We start from the raw sequence: 24,977 nt of genomic DNA, 5'->3' as shown, positions 1-24,977 counted from the left end.
TTTATTGTAAAATATCAAAGAAATTTGGTTACTCAGGATGTGACCCCTTTAAAGTAAATGTGCACTGCTGTGATTGAGAAACATTGCTCTCACCTGCTTGTGAATGCAAAACACATGTTCTTCAGTTACATTTGAATAAGACCTTTTCTCACTGCTTTTCTTCTCTGTATGTCCACTCTAGTTAGTATTGGCTATATGGAAATTATACTGCTTTTCTCATATCAGAGCAGCGCATATATTCAATGTCCTGCATAACATGAAATCGCTGTATTTGCTGGTGTAAAAAAAATTTATTTTAACATACAGTGCATTTGTAATCGGTAATTAGTTTAAAGGAAAGATTCTCCCAGAAATTTGCTGACAATTTACTCATCCTCAGGTCATCCAAGATGTAGATGAGTTAGTTTCCTCATCAGAACAGATTTGGAGAAATTTAGCATTACGTCACTTTCTCAGCAATGAATCCTCTGCAGTGAATGGGTGCCGTCAGAATGAGAGTCCAAACAGCTGATAGAAACATCACAATAATCCACAAATAATCCACACGACTTCAGTCCATCAGTTAACGTCTTGTGATGTGAAAAGCTGCTTGTTTGTAAGAAATGAATTACTGTTGCTTCTGGCTAAAATACCAGTCCTCTATTGCTATTCATAATACTGCTTTTTTTTTTTTTTCATTGAAAATGTCCGAATCGGGAGAGAAATACGCACAGATCATTTACAAGCAAAAACATTCCAAAACAGGTCTAAACAAATATGTTGGTCGATTTTGATGTGAGAGGAGTAAATGGATTTATGGATTTTGTATGAATTTTACCATACATACTGTGGCTAAAATATTATGTCATTTTTAAAATACATAGCTGAAATAATATTTTAGCTGGAAGCATTGGTTTGAAGTTAAAATGCCTAAATGGATTTCTTTCTTACAAACCTGCAACTTTCCATGTGTCGATTACTTATGTATTATTGTGCTGTTTTATCAGCCGATTGGACTCCAGATTTCTCCAAATATTTTCTAATGAAGAAACTAACTTATCCACATCATGGATGCACATGAGACTGAGTACATTTTCAGCACATTTTAATTTTGATTAAACATTTTAAAAACGATTCCTTTAACCACTATGTCCACCACAAATGTGTAAAAACACTAGTAAGGTGTATCAGACTGCGTACTGTAACTGTGTGTCATGTGATTTTGGTCTCACTACAATAGAAGCCTCCTGTTCTATTTTATTTTCTCCAGACACATTAAACAGGCTGCTGTAGGCAGCACAGGAACTCAGGGTGGAGCTCATATTCATACACGCTTCAGATCCTCTATAGTCAAGTACACCCACTCTATAGTAAAACAACATAGTGTAGACAAAAAAATAGAAGCTGACGCTTTTGAAATATCCACCTTGAATTACCTCTCTGTATTTACGTACATATTGTAAGTTTGCAATGAATTTTTTTGCACCATAGAGTAATAGAAATTTATACAAAGCTTGTCATTTGATATGAATATGCTTTTAATTGAAATATATAGTGAGGTCCAAAGTCTGATGCAATACTGAAGTTCAAAAAAGTCATTAATCAAACATAATTATTTTTAATTATGATTAATTATTAATAATGAATCAAAATGCTCTTTGGATCATTTTCAAAACATGATCATCAGGTTTACACGAGCTTATGAAGTTCTAGCAGCTCAAGAGCTTCTGCCATTAAAGCAGAAAAAAGACAAACCAAAGACATTCTGACATTCATGTTCTTTTTCTGAGAAACTTGCATCTCAAATTGTGATGCTGATAATGTCATTTGTAATGCAAAATGAAAAATTCCACTTGTGGTTTTCTGCCATATGATCTGCTGTGGCAATCACAACTTTCAGGGAATAGATGAAGCCACACCTCTTCTGTGAACACTCATGACCACAATCTGAGGCACTTCTTGTAATAACTCCTATTTTTGAATAAAGGACATGTATTGTTCTCTTCCTCTGTATTTCTTCATGTAACTTCTGTTTTTGTTTGTGTACATTAATAAATAAACTGCTTGTGATTTTCTTCAGTTGCACTGGATAAAAATGTCTGCAAGTTGAATGAATATAAATGTTCATCTGCACTTTTCTTTGGTTGACAGTTCTTGCACTTGCAGTGATCCAGACAAGATCTTATTTTTCCACTGGAGCGAAGAGTTGTCCTGCAGGTTTCAAGAGAAAACTGTTTCTCAAATTCTCTGACCGCTCATGTAGTTACGAGACTTGTTTATAGATGCTCCAAAAAGAAAAAAGGGTGGTGAATTATTCAAGGATGTTGCATTTCTAAATAATTGATCAATTTTGATTATTCGGCCATGCAGTACTTTCAGACCAACTACATACAAACCGAACCATTTAACAGCAGTTAAAGGGATCGTCCACCAATTCAAGGAAAATTCTGTCATTGTTTACAGGGGTGTCAAACTCAGTTCCTGGAGGGCCGGAGCCCTGCAGACTTTAGATGCTACCCTAATTAAACACACCTGATCCAGCTAATTAAGTCATTCAGGCTTATTTGAAAACTAGATGGTTTGTGTGTTGGAGCAGGGTTGGAACTAAACTCTGCAGGGCTGCGGCCCTCCAGGAACTGAGTTTGACACCCCTTCTTTACTCTCCCTGTCATTCCAAATCTACATGACTTTCTTTCTTCCGTGGAACATAAAAGAAGATATTTTGAAGAACATTGGGAGCCAAAAACATTGCAGCTCGTTGACTTGCAATGTATGGACAAAAAAAAAATTCAAGTTTGGGTTGGAAAAACACGAGGGTCGTTCTCTCCTATACCTGTCATGTTTAAATCAGAAAGTTAATTTGTAAATTTATGCAAATTCCAATGGCTCACTGGAGTCTTTTATGTGAAATGCTGAAGTGTTGTGACATTTATATGTGGTTTTGAGGTGTAGCTGAACAGCATGAAGTGTTGAGTGGCACTTATGTAGGGAGTCATGCCTGTTACTGCAGTTTAAGGCCCCCGAGTGATTGTTAAATATATATGAGGCTATTTCTGGAAGGGAGTGTTGAGAACTGTAAGTCTGCACAATACTGTGAGCAGCTAAAGGTCAGTGAACAATATGGTTTGTGAGGCCTCATGTCTTACAAAACCAGGGGAGGTTGTTTCAGCAGTGACTCAGAGCTGGATTCCTCGGCCTCTGGATCATAGTGAGAAACAGCTGATGATACTGAGTAATTTGCTTGTGATAATTAAATCAGTCCTCCACACGGCTTCATGCAGCCAGAGACAGCGCTGCAGTGGACCGTGAGATATAGAGGGAGAATGTGGGTTTTTGAATACAGATGATTATGCGTTTGGTTGACCGCCTGGTATTCAGTGTTTTAGTTCATGTTCCCTTCTCATGTTTTAGAAGTATGCACTCTGCTGTCACTTGAAGAAGGTTAAAGGGATAGTTCATCCAAAAATGAAGATTCTATCATTATTTACTCTCTGTCATGTTGCTTTAAGCCTGTATGACTTTCTTTGCTGTGGAAGTGAATGAATGAGAATGCCGACAGAATGAGAATCCAAACAGCCAGTAAAGCGACTGTAATATAGTAATGCCTGTCTGTAAGAAACAAATCCATCATTAAGACATTTTAACTTCAAACCATTGCTTCCAGCTAAAATACAAGAGAAGCATTATTATGAATTATTGACTCTATTGTGACCAGAAGCAACTGTTTGAACTTGAACCGCCTTAATGATGAATTTGTTTTTTACAAACATGCATCTTTGCACTTCAAGATATTAACAGATGGACTGGATTACTTGTGGATTATTGTGATGTTTTTATCAGCTGCTTGGACTCTCATTCTGACGGCACCCATGCACTGTAGAGGATCCATTGGTGAGCAAGTGATGTAATGCTAAATTTCTCCAAATCTGTTGTGATGAAGAAACAAAAGCATCTACATCTTGGATGGCCTGCATACAGTTTCAACAGATTTAAATTTTTGGGTCAACTATTCCTGTAAGTGAATTGTTATTTTAAGTCTCAGGGAATCAGCTGGTCCATTTTAACAGATATAAATGATTCCTTACATCAGTGTGGCTGATTTGATTCATTCAATGATTTGGTCACAGCAGTTAACAGCATACTGAAGAGGAAAATTTTCATTGAATAACTCTGTTAATAACTTTGATATTAAGTCTGTTGCTCTCACAAAGTTATTGCATGCCTACATATAATAATAGTGCATTCGTATGGACAGCTTTTATATATATAATTTTTATGCTACTTTTACATCTTTTTTTTAAAGCTTAAAAGCCTCATCTCCATAATGACTAACTGCATTAAAAAACATGATTTTTGGGAAAAGAGCTGATACCTTTTGTGTTCCATGGAAAGTCATACAGGTGTGTGACGACAGTCGTTTTCATTTTTCAGGGGAACTGTTACTTTAAACACAACACACATGTTGCATGCTCACTTTTTAGATTGCAGTTGGTCACTTTGAAGTGTTTACTTTCCCCTGCAAAGGCCCTGGTGTACTGTTGAGGCATGCTGAGCAAACATGGGCAGCAGCAGAAATGCCGCCCACTACTGAGACAGAGCCGGTCCTAGCCACCGCTGCCCTGATACATGATCAGAGAGTCAGCTGCAAAGGGTATTCCTGTGTGCGTGTGTGTGTGTGTTTGTTTTTTAATGTCAGATGAAATGGTTCGGGGTGACAGACTGTCACATGTCACAGTGTTGGTCTGCAGTCAGTAACGTAATGGTCTCGAGCAGCTTGGGAGTATGTGGTCTGATGGGCGACTATGTGGAGTAAATCCGTCTGATGAGAAGGAATGCTGAATGTAAGGCCTGCTGCGCAGACCATCGACCCTCCCCCATCTCCTTTAAAGACAACATGACACAGAATGCATTTAACTTCGGTAATGTGAGTGAGACAGATTGTACAGCTGGAAATAATGTAGGGTGGGACTTGATTTTATCCAGCAGCTTATCGTTGGATTGTTATTGGATGGTCATGATATTATTAGTGCTTGCATAACTATTACTATTGCTCATAGTTGCGGTTAGAGATTTGAAAATCCCCCTAACTTTAAGTATTATCAGCATGGAACTTTTTCTAGTTTTTTAACACTTTTTTTTTTGGCGTTTGTAGTTCTAATCGATTCTGTATCCAACGCGCAATGGATTGTGGGCAATATTAGCCATTAGAGTGTGCACTTTGAATTTACACCATATGTGTACTTTTGGAATGCTTATTTTAACATAGGCCTACTATAATTTGGGACATATAAGGGGCTGTTCACACAGAACACATTTTTCCATTTCAGTGCACTACTTATCTGTCTTGTGCATGTTTACATAGAAAAGTACTGACAACAGAAGTGTATGACCATTGTGTTCGCGTCTTGTGTCTTTTGCAGCATTTCTCACATGAGCGCTGAATTTTTAAGATGCCACGTCATGTTGAAGGTAAGGAAGGCGATTTCGGAGAGGATAGCAATAACAACTTAGTTTGAAAGTATAAGATCCCACCCTCCCTGCAAATCACTCTCCAAAGTCATGTCTCCTCCAAAACACATGAACGTGCACAGGCAGACCAGAGGATAACAAGCGACACGACAATAGATGGCATTGGTGGAGGATTGAATGCATCGCTGTCAGATTACCTCATGTCTCATTCACCGGTGACAAAACTTTACAGTAACAAAGCGCATAATATTACAATAATAACGCCTTCCATTCTTGCTCGGTCTGCAATAGCGTAATGGAACACACCGATGACGTATCATGTCTGCGCAAACTTTGACAAGCAGGTAGGACAGCCTGGCCACTGCGCAGAGCTAACGCGGGTTTGGCGGGTGTTCATTTCATGCTCTGTGACAGCTTATTTAATGTATAAATTATACATTGTATTTAATGTATATGGTACATGTACAACAAACTGGTAATGCCATAGAGGTATCGTGTAGGTCTACTGTAATCAAATGTAGCTTATCTATACCTGTGGAACCGTAGACGGCACACGCGGTGTTCATCTAAGATCTTCATAGCTAGCAAACAATTGCCTTTGCAGATTTACTTTCAATTGACTGTAGATCCAAAGCCACGTCTTCAACACTCTTGATGTTCTAAACTTTCTGTTTAACTCTGAGTGAGAACCGCTTCAGAAGACTTGGCGCGTGCGGCAAGGAACTGATTCACAAACCAGAGAATTGCCCGGAGAAAAGTAGACGGTGCGTTTGGAATAAATTGAAGCATTTTTAACTTGTATTGCATTAAGATCAAGTAACGAGAGGAGCGTCGCCCACAGTAACGAAGTAAAAGTACCGTTTTTCACTTAAAATGTACTTGAGTAAGCGTAAAAGTACCCATCTTTAAATATAGGCTACTCTAAAAGTATTAATTACCCAAAAACTGTACTCAAGTAAATGTTACGAAGTAAATGTAACTCGTTACTACCCACCTCTGTATTTAGGCCACTTAACTTAGTGATTGCTGTACGGATGCGAAGAGACTTTAAAAAAAATAAAACAAGCATTGTGAGCTTTTGTTTACAGTTCATTTGATGGCAACATGGCATAGGAGGCATTCTGCGCTGCACTTTTTTAAAAACCATTCCTGAGTGCTACATCTCGCGTTTTTTAGACACAAGGACTCTCGTTCTGTGTGAACGGCCCCTAATTCTATTTTTAAATATTTAGGACGGATAGGCCTAGTATGCGAATTGGGACGAAGCATCAGGTTTCTGCATAGCTTTACCTATGACACCCCAGCATTATGGCATAGAGTTTTGGAAGATTTTGAATGTTTTTACCTTTGGAATGACAGCGAAGTGTGCACAGACCTACTCATTAGGAAAGAAAAGAATTCTGATTTCATATTAAAGCCTTTCAGAACTTCTTTCTTCTTTCTGCTGAAGTATGGCTAATTGTCATGCTGGCTTGTCCTTCATAAGAAGACGAAGCACGAGCAGAAGCAAGCGTGAGCTCAGCATGCCTCTCTACCGTTGGTTATGTCATTCTGGCAGCAGTGCAGTAGCGGCACAGTCACCTGGCTCTCTCTCCTCCTAGATGATGAGCTTTATTTTTAGACTCCTAATCTGTTTCAAAAGTTATCCACAATCATCCACCAAGCTTGAGCAGCTCCCCTGCTGTTGTCAGCTTCATAATTGGTGAGCTATAAAAAGATTAAAAAAAGACTGAATCTGCACTTTATGCACTGACAGACAGACTGAAGATGAGCTATAGTTACACAATAGAACACACACCCAGAGAAATATCAGGTCGCTCTTGTGTAGCGCTGGAGGTAATGGAGTTCTCAGCTGTTTTGTTTGATGAATAACTACTAATAATGTTTGTATTTTTGCAGATTTTGTAAATCTGCTTTCTCATATTCCATGCACAGAGACCTCATCCATCCAGCCTGACACAAAGCATTGGCTGAACATTTTCTGTTTGGCCAAGTAAAACAGTGCATTCAATAACTTTTTGATGTATTTGTATTGATTTTATTTTTATTTATTTATTTATTTATTTATTTATTGGTAATTCTAGTGGTGCAAAAATTACATGCTTCACCATGAAGTTTTATGTTTCTTTTAAAAGTACTTAGAAAAATATTGGAGATTTTATTTCAAAATAAATGTTATTCAATGTACGGTAATCTAAAGTCACATCTATCTCCTCTTACCATTTTTTTAATAGTGTGAAATTTCATAACTGCCTCCACCTTGTAATATCTAATAATTTTACTATTTTCTCAATAAGGCTTAACATTACACAGAAATCTGATTAATATAATCATATGCCAACCATTTTAGTAGGATTTCTAGAAAAAAAAATCAGTTTATGGCAATATCACTTTAACAGAATGCATACATAATCAGAATATTAATATAAAATTCCTTTATTAATAAAAAATACCATGATTTGGTCATTGCTGAATTATTTTATTAAAGGGGACACTCCTATAGTAAATAGTGCACTGATTGTGCACACTTCCCACATGTGTATATTTTTAATCACGATCATTGACTTGCACAGTGTCTGGATAGAATAGTTACACAGTGCTACAGTTTAAAATCCAACTGTCGGTCTTTCCATGTTTGGGAGTAAAAGGGGAATTCCTTTCAGGCTGATTTGTTGAGACAGAGCAGATCCTCTCGGCACACTGCTGGTAGTGTTCAATAGGAAAGGAGGAGTCAGTTTGGCATGGGCGGAAATAACAGTGTTGGCTGCTTTGTGGTATGTGTGCAACTGGGGGAGTTTAAACTATCTGTGACTGAGAAATAAAGACATCACAGTATAAATGCTGCAAGCAGAGTGGCCACTTGTGTGCACGAGAACTATGGGTCCAAGAAATTGTGGGGAATGAGACAGAAAGAGAGAGAGAGAAGCCTTCCTGAAGGCCAGGATGTTCAGCCTTTAGGAAGGAAGTGACCAGTGTTTCAAACACACAAATAAATGAGTCATCCATCACTGTGTTCTCTACCCCACTCATTAAACCTCTTTCTTCTGGCCTGGGGCTCTTTCATCAAACCCTGTTACCCCAAATAAACACAAACACATGCAAGACTTGAGAACCTGCACACAACACAGTGTCTGTCTACAGTATACTGCTTGAACCAGCACACACTTGTAATTCGTAAGTGTTCATCATACAAATTCATATGAAATCAGCTCATAAAATAGTTATGTTTTTCTCATAAGGTTGGGTTGGCTTGAACTCAGTGCTCTCCTCTTCACATGAGTCTGAAGTGCTTTCTAGAGGTAATGTTCACATGAAAGATTCACACAGCTCAACCTTATGTTGTTCCAAACCTCTGTGAAACACAAAATATGACATTTTGCTGAATGTCCAAGCTGCTCTTTTCTATACAGTGAAAATTAATGCAGAATGTTACTGTTAATTAAAAAAAAATGTGTGTGTGTATATATATATATATATATACAGATTTTTGTGAGAAGCAGACCCATTGTTTTATTTTATTTTATATTTTATTTTATTAACTATCATTTTAAAAGGTGAAGTCTGTAATTTCTGCACTACTAGTGTCTTGGGGGGAAAAAAATGAGACTGGCTGATTTCTGTCCGTTAAAGGATTAGTTCACTTTCAGAATAAAAATTTCCTAATAATTTACTCGCCCACAAATCCTCTCCCATGACCTCATGGAAAATAGTAAAGCATCCAGCCAGAAATAGAAGGTCATTTTTGCCTGTTGTTTTATGAATACTGTGAATTTAGACATACTTTTCTTTTCACATACTGTTTTTTTTTTTTTTGCATACTATATAGTATGTGATTTTGGATACAGCTACTGTATTTAACAAGCAACAATGCGTATGCCATTGGTTAAACAAAACAGAAAACCCCTGTTTTGACGATAGGGTTATACTTATCAAAGACTCTGCATATTAAACTGGGATAGGGGAAGGATTTTAACATCTAATTATAGAAGTTTAACTTTTCTGACTAACAAATGGCAGTGGCAGGTCGTCCAATCAGGGAGATTTCTCCAAAAACAATCGTATCTGACTTACCAGGGTGTTCTATATTAGGCTCAAATGGTGGAAAATCTCAGACAGGAAGTTTCCATTTGGTCTGCTGGTGGTGAGGGTCTGTCCTGAGTGGCTTGAGATATGGAAACAGAAAGCTTGCTGAAAATTGCACAATGTGCAGTTCAGCACCTCACTACCCCAACACACACACACAGCATCTAAACCCTCACCCGCTCTAACAGTGGCTCTGTCCATTACTACACAACCTGTCATGCATGACCAGCACTCATTCAACCAGTTACTGTATTCAGTTGAGGTGTGAGCAGATCATATAAATCATAAAAGGAGAATAAAGCCCATCTACAAAAGACCGTTGTGTCTCAGCGAGAGAAAACTGAACAGCCAGTCTGTGCTTGCATGTTATCCTTTATCTTGAATTCCCTGTTTCATACACTGCACCTGCACTAGTTTAAGCAACACTTAGTTTTTTGTAAATACCAGTTGTAGTTTCAATGTATCTGATGGATTATATCTTAAAACAGGAAGTTTTAGCTCGTGGCAGGCTTTTGCCGTGGGTAACACAAGGGCAGGAAGCTAATCGAAAACAATGTAACGTCAAGACAAAAGCCAAGATTTTCTTTCTCTTGATCTAATCAGACAAAACAAATCATTACATGGCTACATAAGAGCTTAGATTTTAAAGAAAAACATTTAGTGACGCCACATGTGGTGTAGCCAGGAAGAGCGAATGCTACAATGCTGATTTTGTCCCACTAGCACATCTTAAAATGAAAGTTTTTGTTAGACAAGCGTTCCTTAAAAGTATGTTTGACATCTCAACATGGTACTATTCATTTGATACGTGATCTTTTTGAAGCTCTTGAGAGGGGCAATTTCCTTTTCTGTGTGGAAGCATAAATCTGAATGAAAACCTTTAAAGAAGTCTCATATCCTTTGGATGGCAGCCATGTGTAGAATTCAATCTGTGGTATCCCTCCTCAAGGATATCCTTCCCATGACCTGCCAAACTGTCTCCTCTGACGGTAGAGCATATTAAAAAAATCCTTCATAAAATTTCCTAATTAATAACTTTGTGTGATGTGGATGGGTCAGGATCTGGGCTGCTGACTGTCTATCAGCACTGTGACTTTGAACAGGGCACCTAAAGATATGGTTAAAAAATTACATTTAGCTCAAGATTAAATTTTCTTATCTGATCTGGGGCCAGATTCACGGAAATAAGTTAAGAAATTTCTTAAGATAAATTCCACGAAGTTCGTAAGAATGTTCGTAAGTGCAATTCTTGAAAAATTCTTAATAAGTTCTCAAATATATTCTTAAGAACATCTTAATTTTTTTCTTAAGAAGAAAATGACAGTCTTTATCTGAGTGAAAACATGATGCACTGATAAACTCACTGCGCTTCCTGCAGATTACCATATAATAATCATAATAAGCAAGCACACTCTTTGACTGGCGCTCAGCTTCACGTTTTTAATGCGGCGTGTTTTTGAACAGCCTGTCTGTCTCAAGCTGCAGCGATCTGTTTGATTCGTTTTTGTAGCACAACCTGAAATAGATACACAATTACACGAGAATAGAAGGGAAATGAGTGAAGCTGTTAGTTTAATTACATATGTAAGTGAATATATCAAAAACACACATTATTCATTTCTTCAAATATACACAGATGGATCAAAGAATGTAGATAATGGCAGGACAGGGGCTGCCTTCTATGTTACAGAGTTTGAGGTGAAAAAGGCTGGAAGGATAACAAATGGTACATCAATATATACGGGTGAGATGATAGCGATTTTAATGGCACTTGAATGGGTCTATGAAGTTAGACCTGATAAAGTAATAATATGCTCTGATTCAATGGCTGTTCTTAAGAGTCTACAATCCTTCAAACAAATAGGACTGACATTTTAATAGAAATCATGACCAGGTTGTACAGTTTAAAACAAATGAGAATTATAATTCGATTTATGTGGGTACCAGCGCACGTGGAATTCAAGGGAATGAGGAAGCAGACAAAGTGGCAAAAGAATCATTAAAAATGGAAGAGCCAAACATAAACATATCACTCAGTAGAGCAGAAGGTAAACAGTTAATTTTAGAAGCGTGCAATAGGAAATGGCAGACAGAATGGGATACATGTCATAAGGGGCGGTATTTTTATAGGATTCAAAAACGGTAAAGAAAAGCAAAATAAGTTTCAATTTAAGTAGAAGAGAACAAATTATTTTTACACATTTACTGAACAGGACATTCAAATTTAAATTACACTTTACACATTATAGGGAAGCACAACACAGGTTTATGTGAGGTTTGTTTGTTAGATGAGACGGTAGAACATGTTTTTAAGGAATGTAAAGCATATGAAAAAGAAAGGAGGATTCTTAAGGAAGATCTTCAGGCAGTAGGGTGCCGGGAATTCAGTATAACGAATATATTAAATGATAGTCCAAATTCAAGGAAACAAATAAATGTAGTCAAAAAATTCATCAAGAATTGTGGGTTATATTATAGGATATAGAAATTAGATAATTCTCTTCACACTCCATCACAGTAGGTGGCGGTATGCACCTTTGAAGTTGGTTCGCAACCCGCCATAAAACCAAAAGAAGAAGAAGAAGAAGAAGATTCGTTTTTGTGCTATGCTTTTGTGCTCTCATCCGAGAGAACGCTTCCGGTTTGTGTGTCCGCGCTGCTACAGCGACCGCGTACTGTTTATCGGCGCATTCATATGCGCTGCATACTGCCAAAGATTATGTCGTATTTATAGGCTAAAATAAAAGCGTCCAATTAAAGCTTCCTATCTGACTCGTTTTTGTAGAGTTGCTACTAAGTTTTGAAGTCATAAAAATAGGCTAGTCACACATAGGCTAGTCATTCATGACCGGTCATTGTTTACATTATCAGTCATCGCTGTCACTTCAGAAAACTCGCGCACATCCCTATTAATAGTCCTACTATGTATTATATGTAGCTAATGTTGTTGTAATGCTTAAATATAACAATTAATTTGAAATAACCCAATAAATTTATTAAATAATTCTTACTGTTTTGGATTTAAGACAAGTCTGGGGCTGTCCTTAATTTAAGAAGTTATTTACGATGATTTTTAAGAAGATTCTTTTCAAGAATTTGAATTCTTCTTAGGTTTTGTCTTAAGAACAATCTTATGAAAAAAGATAAGAATATTCTTAAGAATAATTTTTGGGAATACAAAATATTCTTAACTTTTTTCTTAAGTTAAAAAATAAGAAGAAAATGGCAGTTAAGAAGAAATTTCTTCTTAAGAATGTTTTGTGAATCCGGCCCCTGTTCTTCATACAAGGCTATCGCATGGCTTCAAAATGCAAAAAACTTTAGTGTCGTGTGGAACACTTTTATGATTCCAATGGTCCCTATCAACTTTTATTGAATGGAAAAGAGCAGCATGGACATTTTGCTAAATCACTTCATTTTGCTAAAGGTTCTGTATGTTAACATTAGGCAATGCAATAACTAACATGAAATAACAATGAAAAATGCATTTATTGATCTTGATTATTGTTCATTTATACATACACTAACCTAAGGGTTAGTAAGATTTGTTAATGTTTTTGAAAGAAGCCTCTTATGCTCACCAAGGCTGCATTTATTTGATCAAAAATATAGTAAAACAGTAATGTTGTGAAATATTACTACAATTTAAAGAAACCGTTTTCTATTTTAAAATGTATTCCTTTATTCCTGTGATGCAAAGCTAAATTTTCAGCATCATTACTCCTGTCTTCAGTGTCACATGATCCTTCAGAAATCATTCTTATATGCTGATTTGCCAAATATTGTCCTATCCTAACAAACCATACATCAATGGAAAGCTTATTTATTTTAAAAATAGACCCAAAACTTTTGAATGGTACCTGTAAGTTGTGTGAATTAAAAAGGATAAAGCATTAACGATAACTCTTTTTACATTTACACAAAAGAATATAAACATACGTTTGAAGTGACATGAAGGTGAACAGATGACACAAATTGTGAGTTCTGTAAAATCTGTACTGTGAGTCGCTTTAGTTAAAAGTGTTAATAGAATATGACTGTATATAATATAACTGTAAATATCTCATCACATCTACATTATGCATTGAACTACACACATGCTGGTAGTGTTGCAGTGGAGTGTTGCAAAACACACAGCTGGCCTTGTGCTGTCCTTCCCTGGGGATATCCCACATGTGCAGTGTCTGTACATGCACAGCCAACCCTAGAGAAACCAGCATGAAGTCTCGCCCCAAAACATGCTTCAGTGATTGACAGGTGCTATAATGTTTAAGATGTGACCGTAAAGCTGAAAGGAATTAATTGCTGAGGATGTAACATCAGTGCTCTTTCAAACTAACCTTAGGCATCTGCAACATAAACCCAGGCTGTGGCACATGCTACATATTAGCTTCTCAGGAAGCACGGCTGCAGGGGTTGGAGTCAAATGACAGGGGTGTAGAAGATAATTACCGCAATCCCACAATGCACTGTGCAGACCCGCGGCTGATGGCTCTCATGCAGTCAGTAATCAGCCTGTCGTGTGATTTAGTGGCCAGATTAATGAGATGATGGTGGATACTGATACAGACATTAAGCAGTCACGGTGGTCTGTTCCGGCTCAAGGGCTGATGGGAAGCTTTCATGTGTGTCCCCTCAGGCCTCTCCAGCGGTCTATCACACAGCACAACTGCGTCTTCTCATTTCTGACTCCTGCGTCAAACATAATCTGCCTTTCAGAATTAGCCAATTTGTGTTCTGACATGCTTGAATGTCAGGATTCGATTTCTGGAATGGGTCTGTTCGGATATTGACTCTGACAGGTGGCTCCTTTCTGTGGTAAGGCTGGTCAATATATAGCAAATCATTTTTGGAATATTTGCGATAATATTTTGACTTCTTTAATTAAAAAAATATATATTGCTATGATCTTAATGCAGTTTTTAGTATGACAGTTCAGGTTTTTTTTTTTTTTTTTTGAAGTTGGCATGAAATTAAAATTTACCATCTATTCTCTAAATGCATTTTATTGATTTTTTTTTTGTGAATTATTCGTTCACAGCTGTCATTCAGATGTGCCTCCATTATTAATTGTAGTGTCCACATCTAAAAATCCAATCAACAACTAATGGATACTGCCAAAACCATGCATAAGTCGTTGCACTCAGATATGTGACCCTGGACCACAAAACCAGTCTTAAGTCGTGGGGTATATTTGTAGCAATAGCCAAAAATACATTGTATTTGTCAAAATTATTCATTTTTCTTTTATGCCAAAAATCATTAGGACATTAAGTAAAGATCATGTTCCATGAAGATATTTTGTAAATTTCTTACTGTAAATGTATAAAAACTTTGTTTTTGAGTAGTAATATGCATTGCTAAGAACTTCATTTGGACAACTTTAAAGGCGATTTTCTCAATATTTAGATTTTTTTTGCACCCTCAGATTCCTAAATAATTAGGAATAGGAATGGCAAGTAACATTGATTTTAAACAAGAAATTTTGAAGTAGACTGAAATAGCATTTTCTTGTAATGTATACTCCAATAATCTTGAAAAATCACTTTTTACAGTGTTTGAGTAAGTTCAAAACAGATATTCATTTGCATCATCATTAAAATTGTGAATTACGAAAGTCTCGGTGTGGCATTTTATAATGCTTTAATGTTGGTATTATATAAAGCAATAAAATAAAATAACATTTATTAATATCAATACTACTTTATCACTATTTTTTCATTCACTTAAATCTACTTTGCACTGGCTATTTGGACCTACTTTCAAAATTCAGGGGACCTGTTAGCACAACTTAAATAAATGCATGGTTTCAAATTAAAAACCTTTACATCAACTTCAATTGATGTATTTATTGTCTAATTTAAAGTGTTTCTGCGTTATAGGGATAGTTCACCCAAAAATGAAAATTCCCCCATGATTTGCTCACTGTCAAGCTATCCTAGGTGTATATGACTTTCTTCTTTCAGATGAATACAATCTGAGTTATATTAAAAAATGTCCTGGCACTTCCAAGCTTTATAATGGCAGTGAATGGGGGTTGAGATTTTGAAGCCCAAAAAAGTGCATCCATCCATCATAAAAAGAATTCTGAAGCGAATCAATACCTTAGTGTAAGAAAATATCGATATTTAAAACTTTATAAACTGTAATTTTCAGCTTCTGTTAACTGTTGTATGCACATTCATGAGAGAGTGGCGTTCCAGCGGATGACATAGGATGTATGCGTAACACAAATTAGAAGTACAAAACGTGGATTTGTTTGTGTTCCAGGAACTTAATTGGTTGTTGGTTGAACATAATTTCATTAGAAGTTTTCATAACTCAAAACAATTTATGCAAACTGTTCCATTCATTTTTTGTGGTCACAAAATTTTGAGACTGATTAAATTTGAACCTATATCGCCTAGACCTCGCCTGTGGTGGAAAACCATTGGCATGGCCCAACAGGGGTGTCCTCAAAGCTGGGGCTTTGCTCCTGTCTGCCCTGTAATCTCACAGTCATCACATGGCACACACACTGAAAGGCCAGTGATGATATCAGTCCACATTCCTCTTCAGCGGGCAGAAACTTTCTCATGGACAAGGACAGTGTTTAACTTTTCACCATGACCTGCAGACGCTGGGCTTCTTTTTTTGTCTGCTGCTGCTGTTAAGTAACTATTTTGATGAGTTTAAAGTTTAAACTTTCACTTGGGTTCTGCTAGATTCAAGATTAATGAACTTCTGTGTTTCTGTTATTTATATTTTCCACAGTAGCTTCCATCATCACTCCATCATGGTAGCTTAAAATGTGATGTGCTGTGTTAAATCTGTTTTGTTAAGAGTAACCAAGAACAGATCTGGAGGCCTTCCCGAGGGGTGAATATATATCCCAGAATGACTGCATTTGCCTCCATGTCACTCCCTAGACAGCAAGGGCTTTTTAAATAAAAAATGGGTTGCAGAAGAATATTGAGTGTTCATAACTGTGCCTCTGCTGAATCGACTGCACCAAAGCAAAAGAAATGAAATTTTCATCTGATTTATGAGATTGAAGTCTGAAATGAATGTGATGAGATATGTTAAATAATGCGAAGACAATAAACTTGTCTTTCTAGTGTTTTGTCTTCGCTGGCTGCACGAGAAAGAAAAAACACAGATGGACCATTGTAGTCATGTATAATTGACTCTTGTGAATTATTACTCAGTCATAAAGACCCACAAACTGACAAGTTATTGTATGAGTCAGTCTTACTCATGAATTACTTGTTAAGTCCATTAGAGCAGTTATTGATTTAACATCTGACTCACTGATGACTGGATGTTTACTGTATATGACAATGTGTAGTTGAAGATACTCATAAAAAAGTTAATATATTAGTGCTGTCAATCGATTAAAAAAAATTAACTAATTAATCGAACATTTTTCTGAAATTAATCGCGATTAATCGCACCTAACATTAAAGTTTTTAAATATACTTTTATATTGCAATAATTCCACATTCAATCTTCAAATTAATGTACAAACAACATATTTGTTTAATGGCATCTTTTTTTTTTAATGACTGAAGGCCAGTATCACTGATACCAATACTGATTTGTCTATAAAATTGCTCCCCCCAATATTTAACCATTGACTATAGCCATTCAACATTACAGTATAATTGAGAGCTATCAATTTTAACATTTATTAGACTTAAAAAAACAATCTTCACATAAACCCATTATAATAAATGTCATGTTTACCTGTGCCCTTGTGACCGGTGTAATCTGCGTTGTGTTTTTTTCCAGAGTAGTAACCAGACGGACATCAGTTTGACGGTTCGACTCTTCATTTACTGAATAAAACATGAAACAGTCTTTACAGTGTGTTTTTCGCACTTCTTGTCTTTTGTTAAATGAATGTAAAGTGCAACGCAATTAGCACGTGCTTCAAGTGCATCGATGAAGTATAAAACTGATCAAACTTAGTGAAAAAACAGAAATAATCAAATATACACGTAAATTAATGTCACATATATGATTTAAACAGAGTATAAAAGTGATTTTTAAAGCAAAGATGAAATTAGATTAATCAGAAAGAAACCCACCTCTCCCAAGATGCACACACAGACAAGCACATCAGCTATACATCGTGAACATTTTTTGTGCCATTCTACATATGAAATGAACATTACTTTCCATACCTGTTACACCCTTCAGCAGAAATATACAGAAATTGAAATTATCAAAAACTAAATACTAAATTAAATATAGATGAATCCTTAAAGCTATAAAAGTTATTTTTTTCCTCTTTTTTTTTTGTCTTTGTCATTTGATTAATAGACATCACAGCAGCTGGTTATTAGGTTATTTTGGCTGTTGAATGTGACGCGGATATGCTGCTGCTGAACTCTCTTCACCTTTTCTGACACACTTCAGGTCTTAAAATCTCTATTAATGAGCTGACGAGTTCAATCGGGTGTGTTAGATGAGGGAGACAGTGCTGGAATGCTCCAGGACAGTTTTGAAAACCATTTCAGAGACATGTTCTTAAATGTGACTCTTATAAAATATTACATGCATGCACAGTTTTAAGGCAGCTTTAATCGCCTTTTTGGTAACTTCATGATTTCACTGACCACGACATTGCATGCAAATTGTTTATCTTGCGCTTTGATATGAAATGATACAGGCTTTGACCACAGTACCATTTCCGTGCTCCTTTGACTCGCGCTTGCCGCTGAAGTGCAAGTATATATCGCTACAGCCCGGAGACCTCCAAGTAGGAGGAACTTACCTCCAAGTGGGAGGGGACTTATGCTGCAAGTAGGTTGGGACAGCTCCAAGTGGGAGGGTAGGCTTAGGGTTAGGTTTGGTGTAGGGCATATTAACAAGGCCCAACCCATTTGGAGCTGACTCTGACCTCCTGGAGCACGGAGGTCTCAAACGTCTCCTGTTTGATGTGGTCATAAAGACATTCTGCGACTGAATAAATGCACTTCTTGTCAAGAGAAAAAGTGACAGAAACAGCAGTTGTGAGAGGAGTGGCCAACCCTAGCCCCGCCCCTGTGCTAATTGCGTTAAATATTTTTAACGCGTTAAACTGAAAAAATTAATCGCCTGCGTTAACGTGCTAATTTTGACACCACTAATATATATATATATATATATATATTACAATACTAATTTTGTTTTGTTTAGTATGTAGTTAAGAACATGTATAAGAGTTTCTGCAAATTTGAAAGAATTATGTGGAAGACACTGTTGTTTAATTTTTGCTTAATATTTACTTAATTGTAATTTTTAACAATCAGGAGTCATTAGGAGTCGTTCTCTGCATCATTTATAAATATTACATTATTTTAATGTTTTAAATAAAATTTTAAACAATAAATATCTTAATTAACATTATTTATGTTTCACTTTACATTTACACATTAGGCAGATGCTTTTATCCAAAGTAACTTACATTAACTGAACTGTAGTAGAAATGCTCAAGCATTAAGATAAAGCCCAAACCAGATCACTTAAATGAGACAAAAACTAGTTTTCCTTCAATAACAAACCTGAATTTGATATAAAAAACTGATAGCATGAAGACCTGACCTGAACTCGGCCCAAAAACGCGCAAACAGTCTCAGGTTAGATAGCAGATCTCTATTCTGTAGACATGCGGGCTGCACTGAACTGACATCTTGACAAGCAGTATTCAGTGAATGGAAGAAAGCAGAAAGAGTGTCGGTTTAGTGCTCTTCAGCTGCTGGTTGCATGCTGCAGTGATCTGGAAAACACTCTGCTCAGGCTGTGTGGAAATATGCAGCGGGAAGACACACTAATGATGGCCTCTCACAAAATTCCTGCTTCGCTACAAAGCAGCACTTTTAATGAGAGGGTAGTGTAAAGCCAGTGGCTTAGGCTTAATCTGTTGACAATAAACTTTTCCACCCCCACAGTATAAATGTTTATTAGTCAGTTAAGTGGATCTGAGAATGTTGAGTGAATGCAAACATATGAGAAAACGGTTATTTATTTACTTTTTATGATTTCCTCCTCTGCGGCAGGAAGGTTTACTGGCTTTTGGGGCTCTCAGACATCTTGTGGTGATTTTAGACTGCCATCTTGTGGCTTAGCAAGTATGTTTAATTAGACATTAGGTATGTTCAGAATGGCATAATATATTGTGCTTAGTATGCTGCAGTAAGTGTACTGCATTTCTACTGAACAAACATGTTTGTATGCAAAAGTGGGTTTATAAATGTATGACTGTCATTGGAGTTAAACAACCATTTAAACATTTTATTTTATTTTTTATAATTGAAATCGATACTTTTATTCAGCAAGGATGCATTTCAAATAAATAAATAATGCTTCAAATTTCAAATAAATATTGTTCCTCAAACTTTGTTTATCAAAAAAATCAAAAAGAAAAACACCTCCACACTTTCCTTACTTCATTACAAGCACAACAATTTTTAAATAATTATAAGAGTAAATATTCCTTGAGCAGCAAATCAGCATATTAGAATGATTTCTGAAGGATCATGTGACACTGAAGACTGAAGTAGGCCTAATGATGCTGAAAATTCTGCTTTACATCACAGGAATAAATTACATTTTAAAATGTATTCAAATAGAAATCAGCTTATTTCAAATTGTAATAACATTTCACAATATTACAGATTTTACTGTATTTTTATTAAATAAATGCAGCATATACTTCTTTCAAAGAAAAAAGTGTATAGTGTATATTATAAATAATTACAGTAATTTTAAATCTAAATATAATAATTAAAAACAAGTTCCTTTTAAGCAAGCTTGGTGTTACTGAAATATTAAATGTACTTTTTTTATGTGACATGTATAGAAATGTGTTACTAAAAATAGCTTTTGTTGTTGCGTGGAGGCGCTCATGACAATATTGGCAAGAAAAATCTATCAGAAAAAAATCCTTATTGTTGAGCCCTGAGGCAGTATACAGCATATACTGTGCAGTATGCAGTAAGCAAGGCGCTAGTGTCCCATTCCCTACATTAGTCATAAACCTTATCAGCACAACAAAGCCTCAACTTTGAAGAGTAACAGTTTGAATTTGGGATTTATTGGCACACTCTGCAGTTCTTTTGAGAATTCACCTCTCTCTTCATCTCATTTTCTCTCTCTCTGTAGCTGGCAGGTCTAGGGAGAGGCAGGCAGCATGGCTGAACCCAGACGCGACAGCACCAGCAGCCTGCAGCGCAAGAAGCCGCCATGGCTAAAACTGGACATTCCCACCGCTCAGGTGTCCGTGGACGAAGCTCCAGCTTTTGTTCAGGTACGAGCGCCATTGTCTACCTCATCTGAAGTGCATGGTGTAGCTCTGGTTTCCAATCCTGTCCATCATGTATCTCTTTTGCAGCCCATGAAGAGGCATGGTTTCCATCGCAGCGTCAGTATGCCTGTGGAAACCTCTCACCTCCCCTCTCCTCCACGTGACCTCTTTGACCCCCGGCGAGCTGCTTTCCAGCGTCAGTCTTCAATCACACAAACCATCAAGAGGTAGGAGAGGCATTACATGTGGCTGTTACTCACATCTGCTCTTACAAACCCATTAGGTCTGAGATTCATGTCTTTACCAAAGGTCAAACTCTGTTCCAAAACCTAATAAGCTGTCTCAATAGACATTTTAAAGCAAGACTGGTCCAAATGGTAGTACAAGATAGCTTGTTTTGGCAGCATTGTGTATGTCCTTTGATAGGCCAATCAGATAATGCAATGAGACAACTTCACTAAATGCTGGACAAAGTCAGAAAAATGTCATAATATTTATTAACATATATTTAATTAATTAAATTTCACAGAATGTCTGTAAAAACAGTTTTTTACCTAATATTTTTCTGTTATTATGTTAATGCTTTTAGAGTGACGACCCTTACAAAAATTCAATCTTTCAATCTTTCGATCTCAATTAGGATGCTACCTTAAAAGGATAGTTCACCCAAAAATGAAAATTCTGTCATTAATTACTCACCCGTAAGACCTTTGTTCATCTTCAGAACACAAATTAGGATATTTTTGATGAAATCCAAGAGCTTTCTGATCAACTGAGCAACACAACTGATCAACACAACTGGCACGTTCATGACCCAGAAAGGTAGTAAGGACATTGATAAAATAGTCCATGTGACATAGCTGATTCATCCTTAATTTTATGAAGCTACAAGAATATTTTTGTGCGCAAAGAAAACAACAATAACGACTTAATTCAACAATTTATTCTCTTCCGTGTCAGTCTTTGACGCATGTACTTGACAGTTCTTTGTGCACAAAAAGTATTCTCGTAGCTTCATAAATTTACGGTTGAACCACTGATGTCACGTGGACTATTTTAATGATGTCTTTACTACCTTTCTGGGCCTTGAACACGTCAGTTGCGTTGCTGTCTATGCAGGGTTAGAAAGCTCTCGAATTTCATTAAAAATATCTTAAAGGGGTCATCAGATGCCCATTTTCCACAAGTTGATGATTCTTTAGGGTCTTAATTAAAAGTCTATAACATATTTTGATTAAAATTTCTCAATGGTAGTGTAAAAAAACACCTCTGTGTTTTCAGCAAGCTGTTTTTTAGTCCATGTCGCTTTAAATGCTAATGAGCTCTGCTGACCCCGCCCCTCTCTTCCGTGGGGTGACGAGCAGTACTGCTTACTTTAGCTGCAAAACTGGCTAACTAGCACATTATTAGGAAAGGCGATTTGCAAAGATTCATAAAAAAACCCTTATACTCACATGATTCACGTGAACATAGACGCATTTAGGCAGATCGGGGATCGGCGCATTCCCCTCAAAACGAAAGTAACGTTAATCCTCTGTGTCTTCAGTGGCTCAGTTGTCAGGAGTAAATGACGACTGCTATATTCATTATTACATCCAACAACAAAACACCTCAATTGCTTAATCAGAGACGTTCTTGTCTTCCCCTGCACTGGAGTCGACACAATGGCAGACAGCTCTCAGCTCACTCAGGGCGGGTCTAGGCCTTGTCAATCAACTATCGTGGGAGTGGCTTGTGCAGAACTACGTCATTCTGACAGGAACCTCAGAACAGCCTGATTTGAGAAAGGGGATTTTAAAATAGGGATTTAAAAAAAAACACTTGATTTTTATCATTATAGGATGGATGTGTACACACACTTCCAACACACATTTATGTTCAAACAATTTGTAAAGTGAATTTTGCATCCGATGACCCCTTTAATTTCTGTTCTGAAGATGAACAAAGGTCTTAGGGGTTTAACATGAGACTGAGTAATTAAAGACAGAATTTCATTTTTGGGTGAACTATCCTTTTAAGATACATTAGCAAAAGTTTGGTGAAGTCAAATTTCACAAGCAAAAAAAAGGTCTGTTATCTATTATCAATATAGAGAACTATGAAGCACAGCTCAAACAAACCATACAGCTTTTTGTTACTCAACTCAGCGATTCGCATGACCAACTTGCACGCATTGCCAAATATGTGAAATTCCCAATCGCATGTATTCCTATTGAAATGACTAGAATTCGTTAAACAATGGTGAATGTAACCAACTCTTTAGAATGCAGCTGACTACATTTTGGAACAAAGCTAAATGACTACACCAGCATTCATTTCATAGCGTTTTAATCTTGTTGTAGGAGTTTTAATTGGATGAATGCGCATTAATGTAGCCCATGATCCTGCATACGTTGTTCTTGATCTTGCATCTGTGAATCGTGTGTGATTCTGTAGTCAACACTGTAGCACCTTTCTGGTTGCAAGCCACTGTTGCCAGGCTTTTTTATGATTTGTTTTTTATGAGATTGTTTTGAGTTGAGATGTAATAGGAATGTGCATGTGATTCCTGTGCCGCAGGGTTTGAAATTCCTCATTTCATGGCTGATAAACCGAATCTGAAAAGAACTAGTGTCTATGTGCCTGTTTACATGGTTTCTGTGTGGACAACGGCAATTTTCAGCCTTGCTTTGTTTCTATGCATCCGGGTGTGTATATGTGACTAGCACATGTCTTTCACTCATATGCTTCTCATTAACTCTTGTTCACTGATAATAACCCTCCTGCTGGAATACTCTGCTTCTGCTCATCTTGCTAATCTTGCTCTCTGGCTCTTGTTGATCTGTTTTCCAGTTCTTCTCCTTCACTCTTTTCTTTTTATCTTTTTCTCTTCTGCTTCTTGTCTTCGTCCTGCTCTTCCTCTCCTCCCGCTCCTCGTTCTCTCGGGCCATCCACAGCAGCAGGAGGGTGCACTTTGAGAGGATTAACACTGTGCCCATTAAGGGTCACCGTGCGGGGCGGCATGGTTTCAGACGGCATCAGTCCCTCTCCAGAACCCTGCTCAGGTACAGCGGAGTGCAGGAGGCCTGGCGAGGGAGCTCTCACACACAACACACACACAAGGGAACCTGTTCACGTGGCACTGCACCATCTCTCGCTCAATCAGCTTCAGTGTTACAGTTGTAATAGTAGTTGTTCCCATTTAAAAGACCATCCATTGTCTTTTACAATATATACAGGAAAATAAGGCACACAAGGTGTCACTAACTAATCCTGTATGCTATTTAGGTACTAATATGTAGACTTTAGGTAGTAATGTGTAGCTTTATAGTACTAATATGCACCATTTAGGGGTAATAAGGTACAGCCCCATTGACAGCTTTTGTATATTTTTTTTGCTGAGCAGAATTGTGATGTCATAATATAATATTGATAGTTACATTTTAAAATTGTTATTGTCAGACCTAAAAAAAATAGTTTGTGAATGCAGTCCAATCTGCAAAATCTTTTTAAAACACTCTTATTCTGTAATTACAAATCACTGGAAAAGTCATGAAAAAATTGTGGAAATGTGTTTGATTCCAAAGAAAATATTAAAATAAACAGTTTAGGCAGTTTAAGGTTTAATATATAGGCCTATTTTATGTACACTATGTTCAAAAGTTTGGGTTTATTTTTTAATTTAATAATTGATACCTTTATTCCACAAGGATGCATTTAATTGACTAAAAGACATTTAAGACATGTATAATGTTACAAAATATTTGCATTTCAAATAAATGCTGTCCTTTTGAACTTTCCATTCATTAAATAATTCTTATCACGACGTACTTTCACTGTCTCTGACCGTTATGACTTCAACACGGCTCATTGTTGCCATTCTTCAAAACTGAATTGAGCTTATCACAGAAAACATTCCAATGCTTCATACTCCTATATGAGCCCACAGCACATTCATCTTCAGTTTTCTTGTGCGGTTTGACACTGTGCCCAGACTGGCAGGCTTTATTTGTTTTCTTTCGGATGAAACAGAATAAGCCACAATTTGAGTCATGTTTGTTGCCATCCCCTGTGAGTCAGAAAGATGAGATTAGATTGCTCTCTGTGTGATGCTGATACAGGTGTTCTAGTGAACAGTGTCCTATTTATAGACACCCAATGTAGTTCATACGGAACAAAAATGGAAAAGTGTTATTTT

General features: G+C 36.8%; 1 protein-coding gene across 3 annotated transcripts in view; it reads left to right on the top strand.

Annotated features, from left to right (window-relative positions):
* Positions 1–24,977, top strand: part of rhbdf1a (rhomboid 5 homolog 1a (Drosophila)) — a 53,526-nt gene that overhangs the window by 12,934 nt on the left and 15,615 nt on the right. For 2 of the 3 annotated variants that reach the window (XM_058770006.1, XM_058770007.1), the window contains 3 exons: positions 20,659–20,803; positions 20,888–21,027; positions 23,737–23,844. In XM_058770006.1, coding sequence (XP_058625989.1) covers positions 20,687–20,803; positions 20,888–21,027; positions 23,737–23,844 — 365 coding nt within the window. In that variant the 5' untranslated portion in view covers positions 20,659–20,686. The remainder of the gene's footprint in view (positions 1–20,658; positions 20,804–20,887; positions 21,028–23,736; positions 23,845–24,977) is intronic. The other variant, XM_058770008.1, reaches the window with a different exon arrangement.

Source organism: Onychostoma macrolepis, chromosome 03 (assembly GCF_012432095.1).
Source record: "Onychostoma macrolepis isolate SWU-2019 chromosome 03, ASM1243209v1, whole genome shotgun sequence".
Lineage (NCBI taxonomy): Eukaryota > Metazoa > Chordata > Actinopteri > Cypriniformes > Cyprinidae > Onychostoma > Onychostoma macrolepis.
Note: the sequence above shows the minus strand (reverse complement) of the source record. Positions and strands in the feature narration are given on the sequence as shown.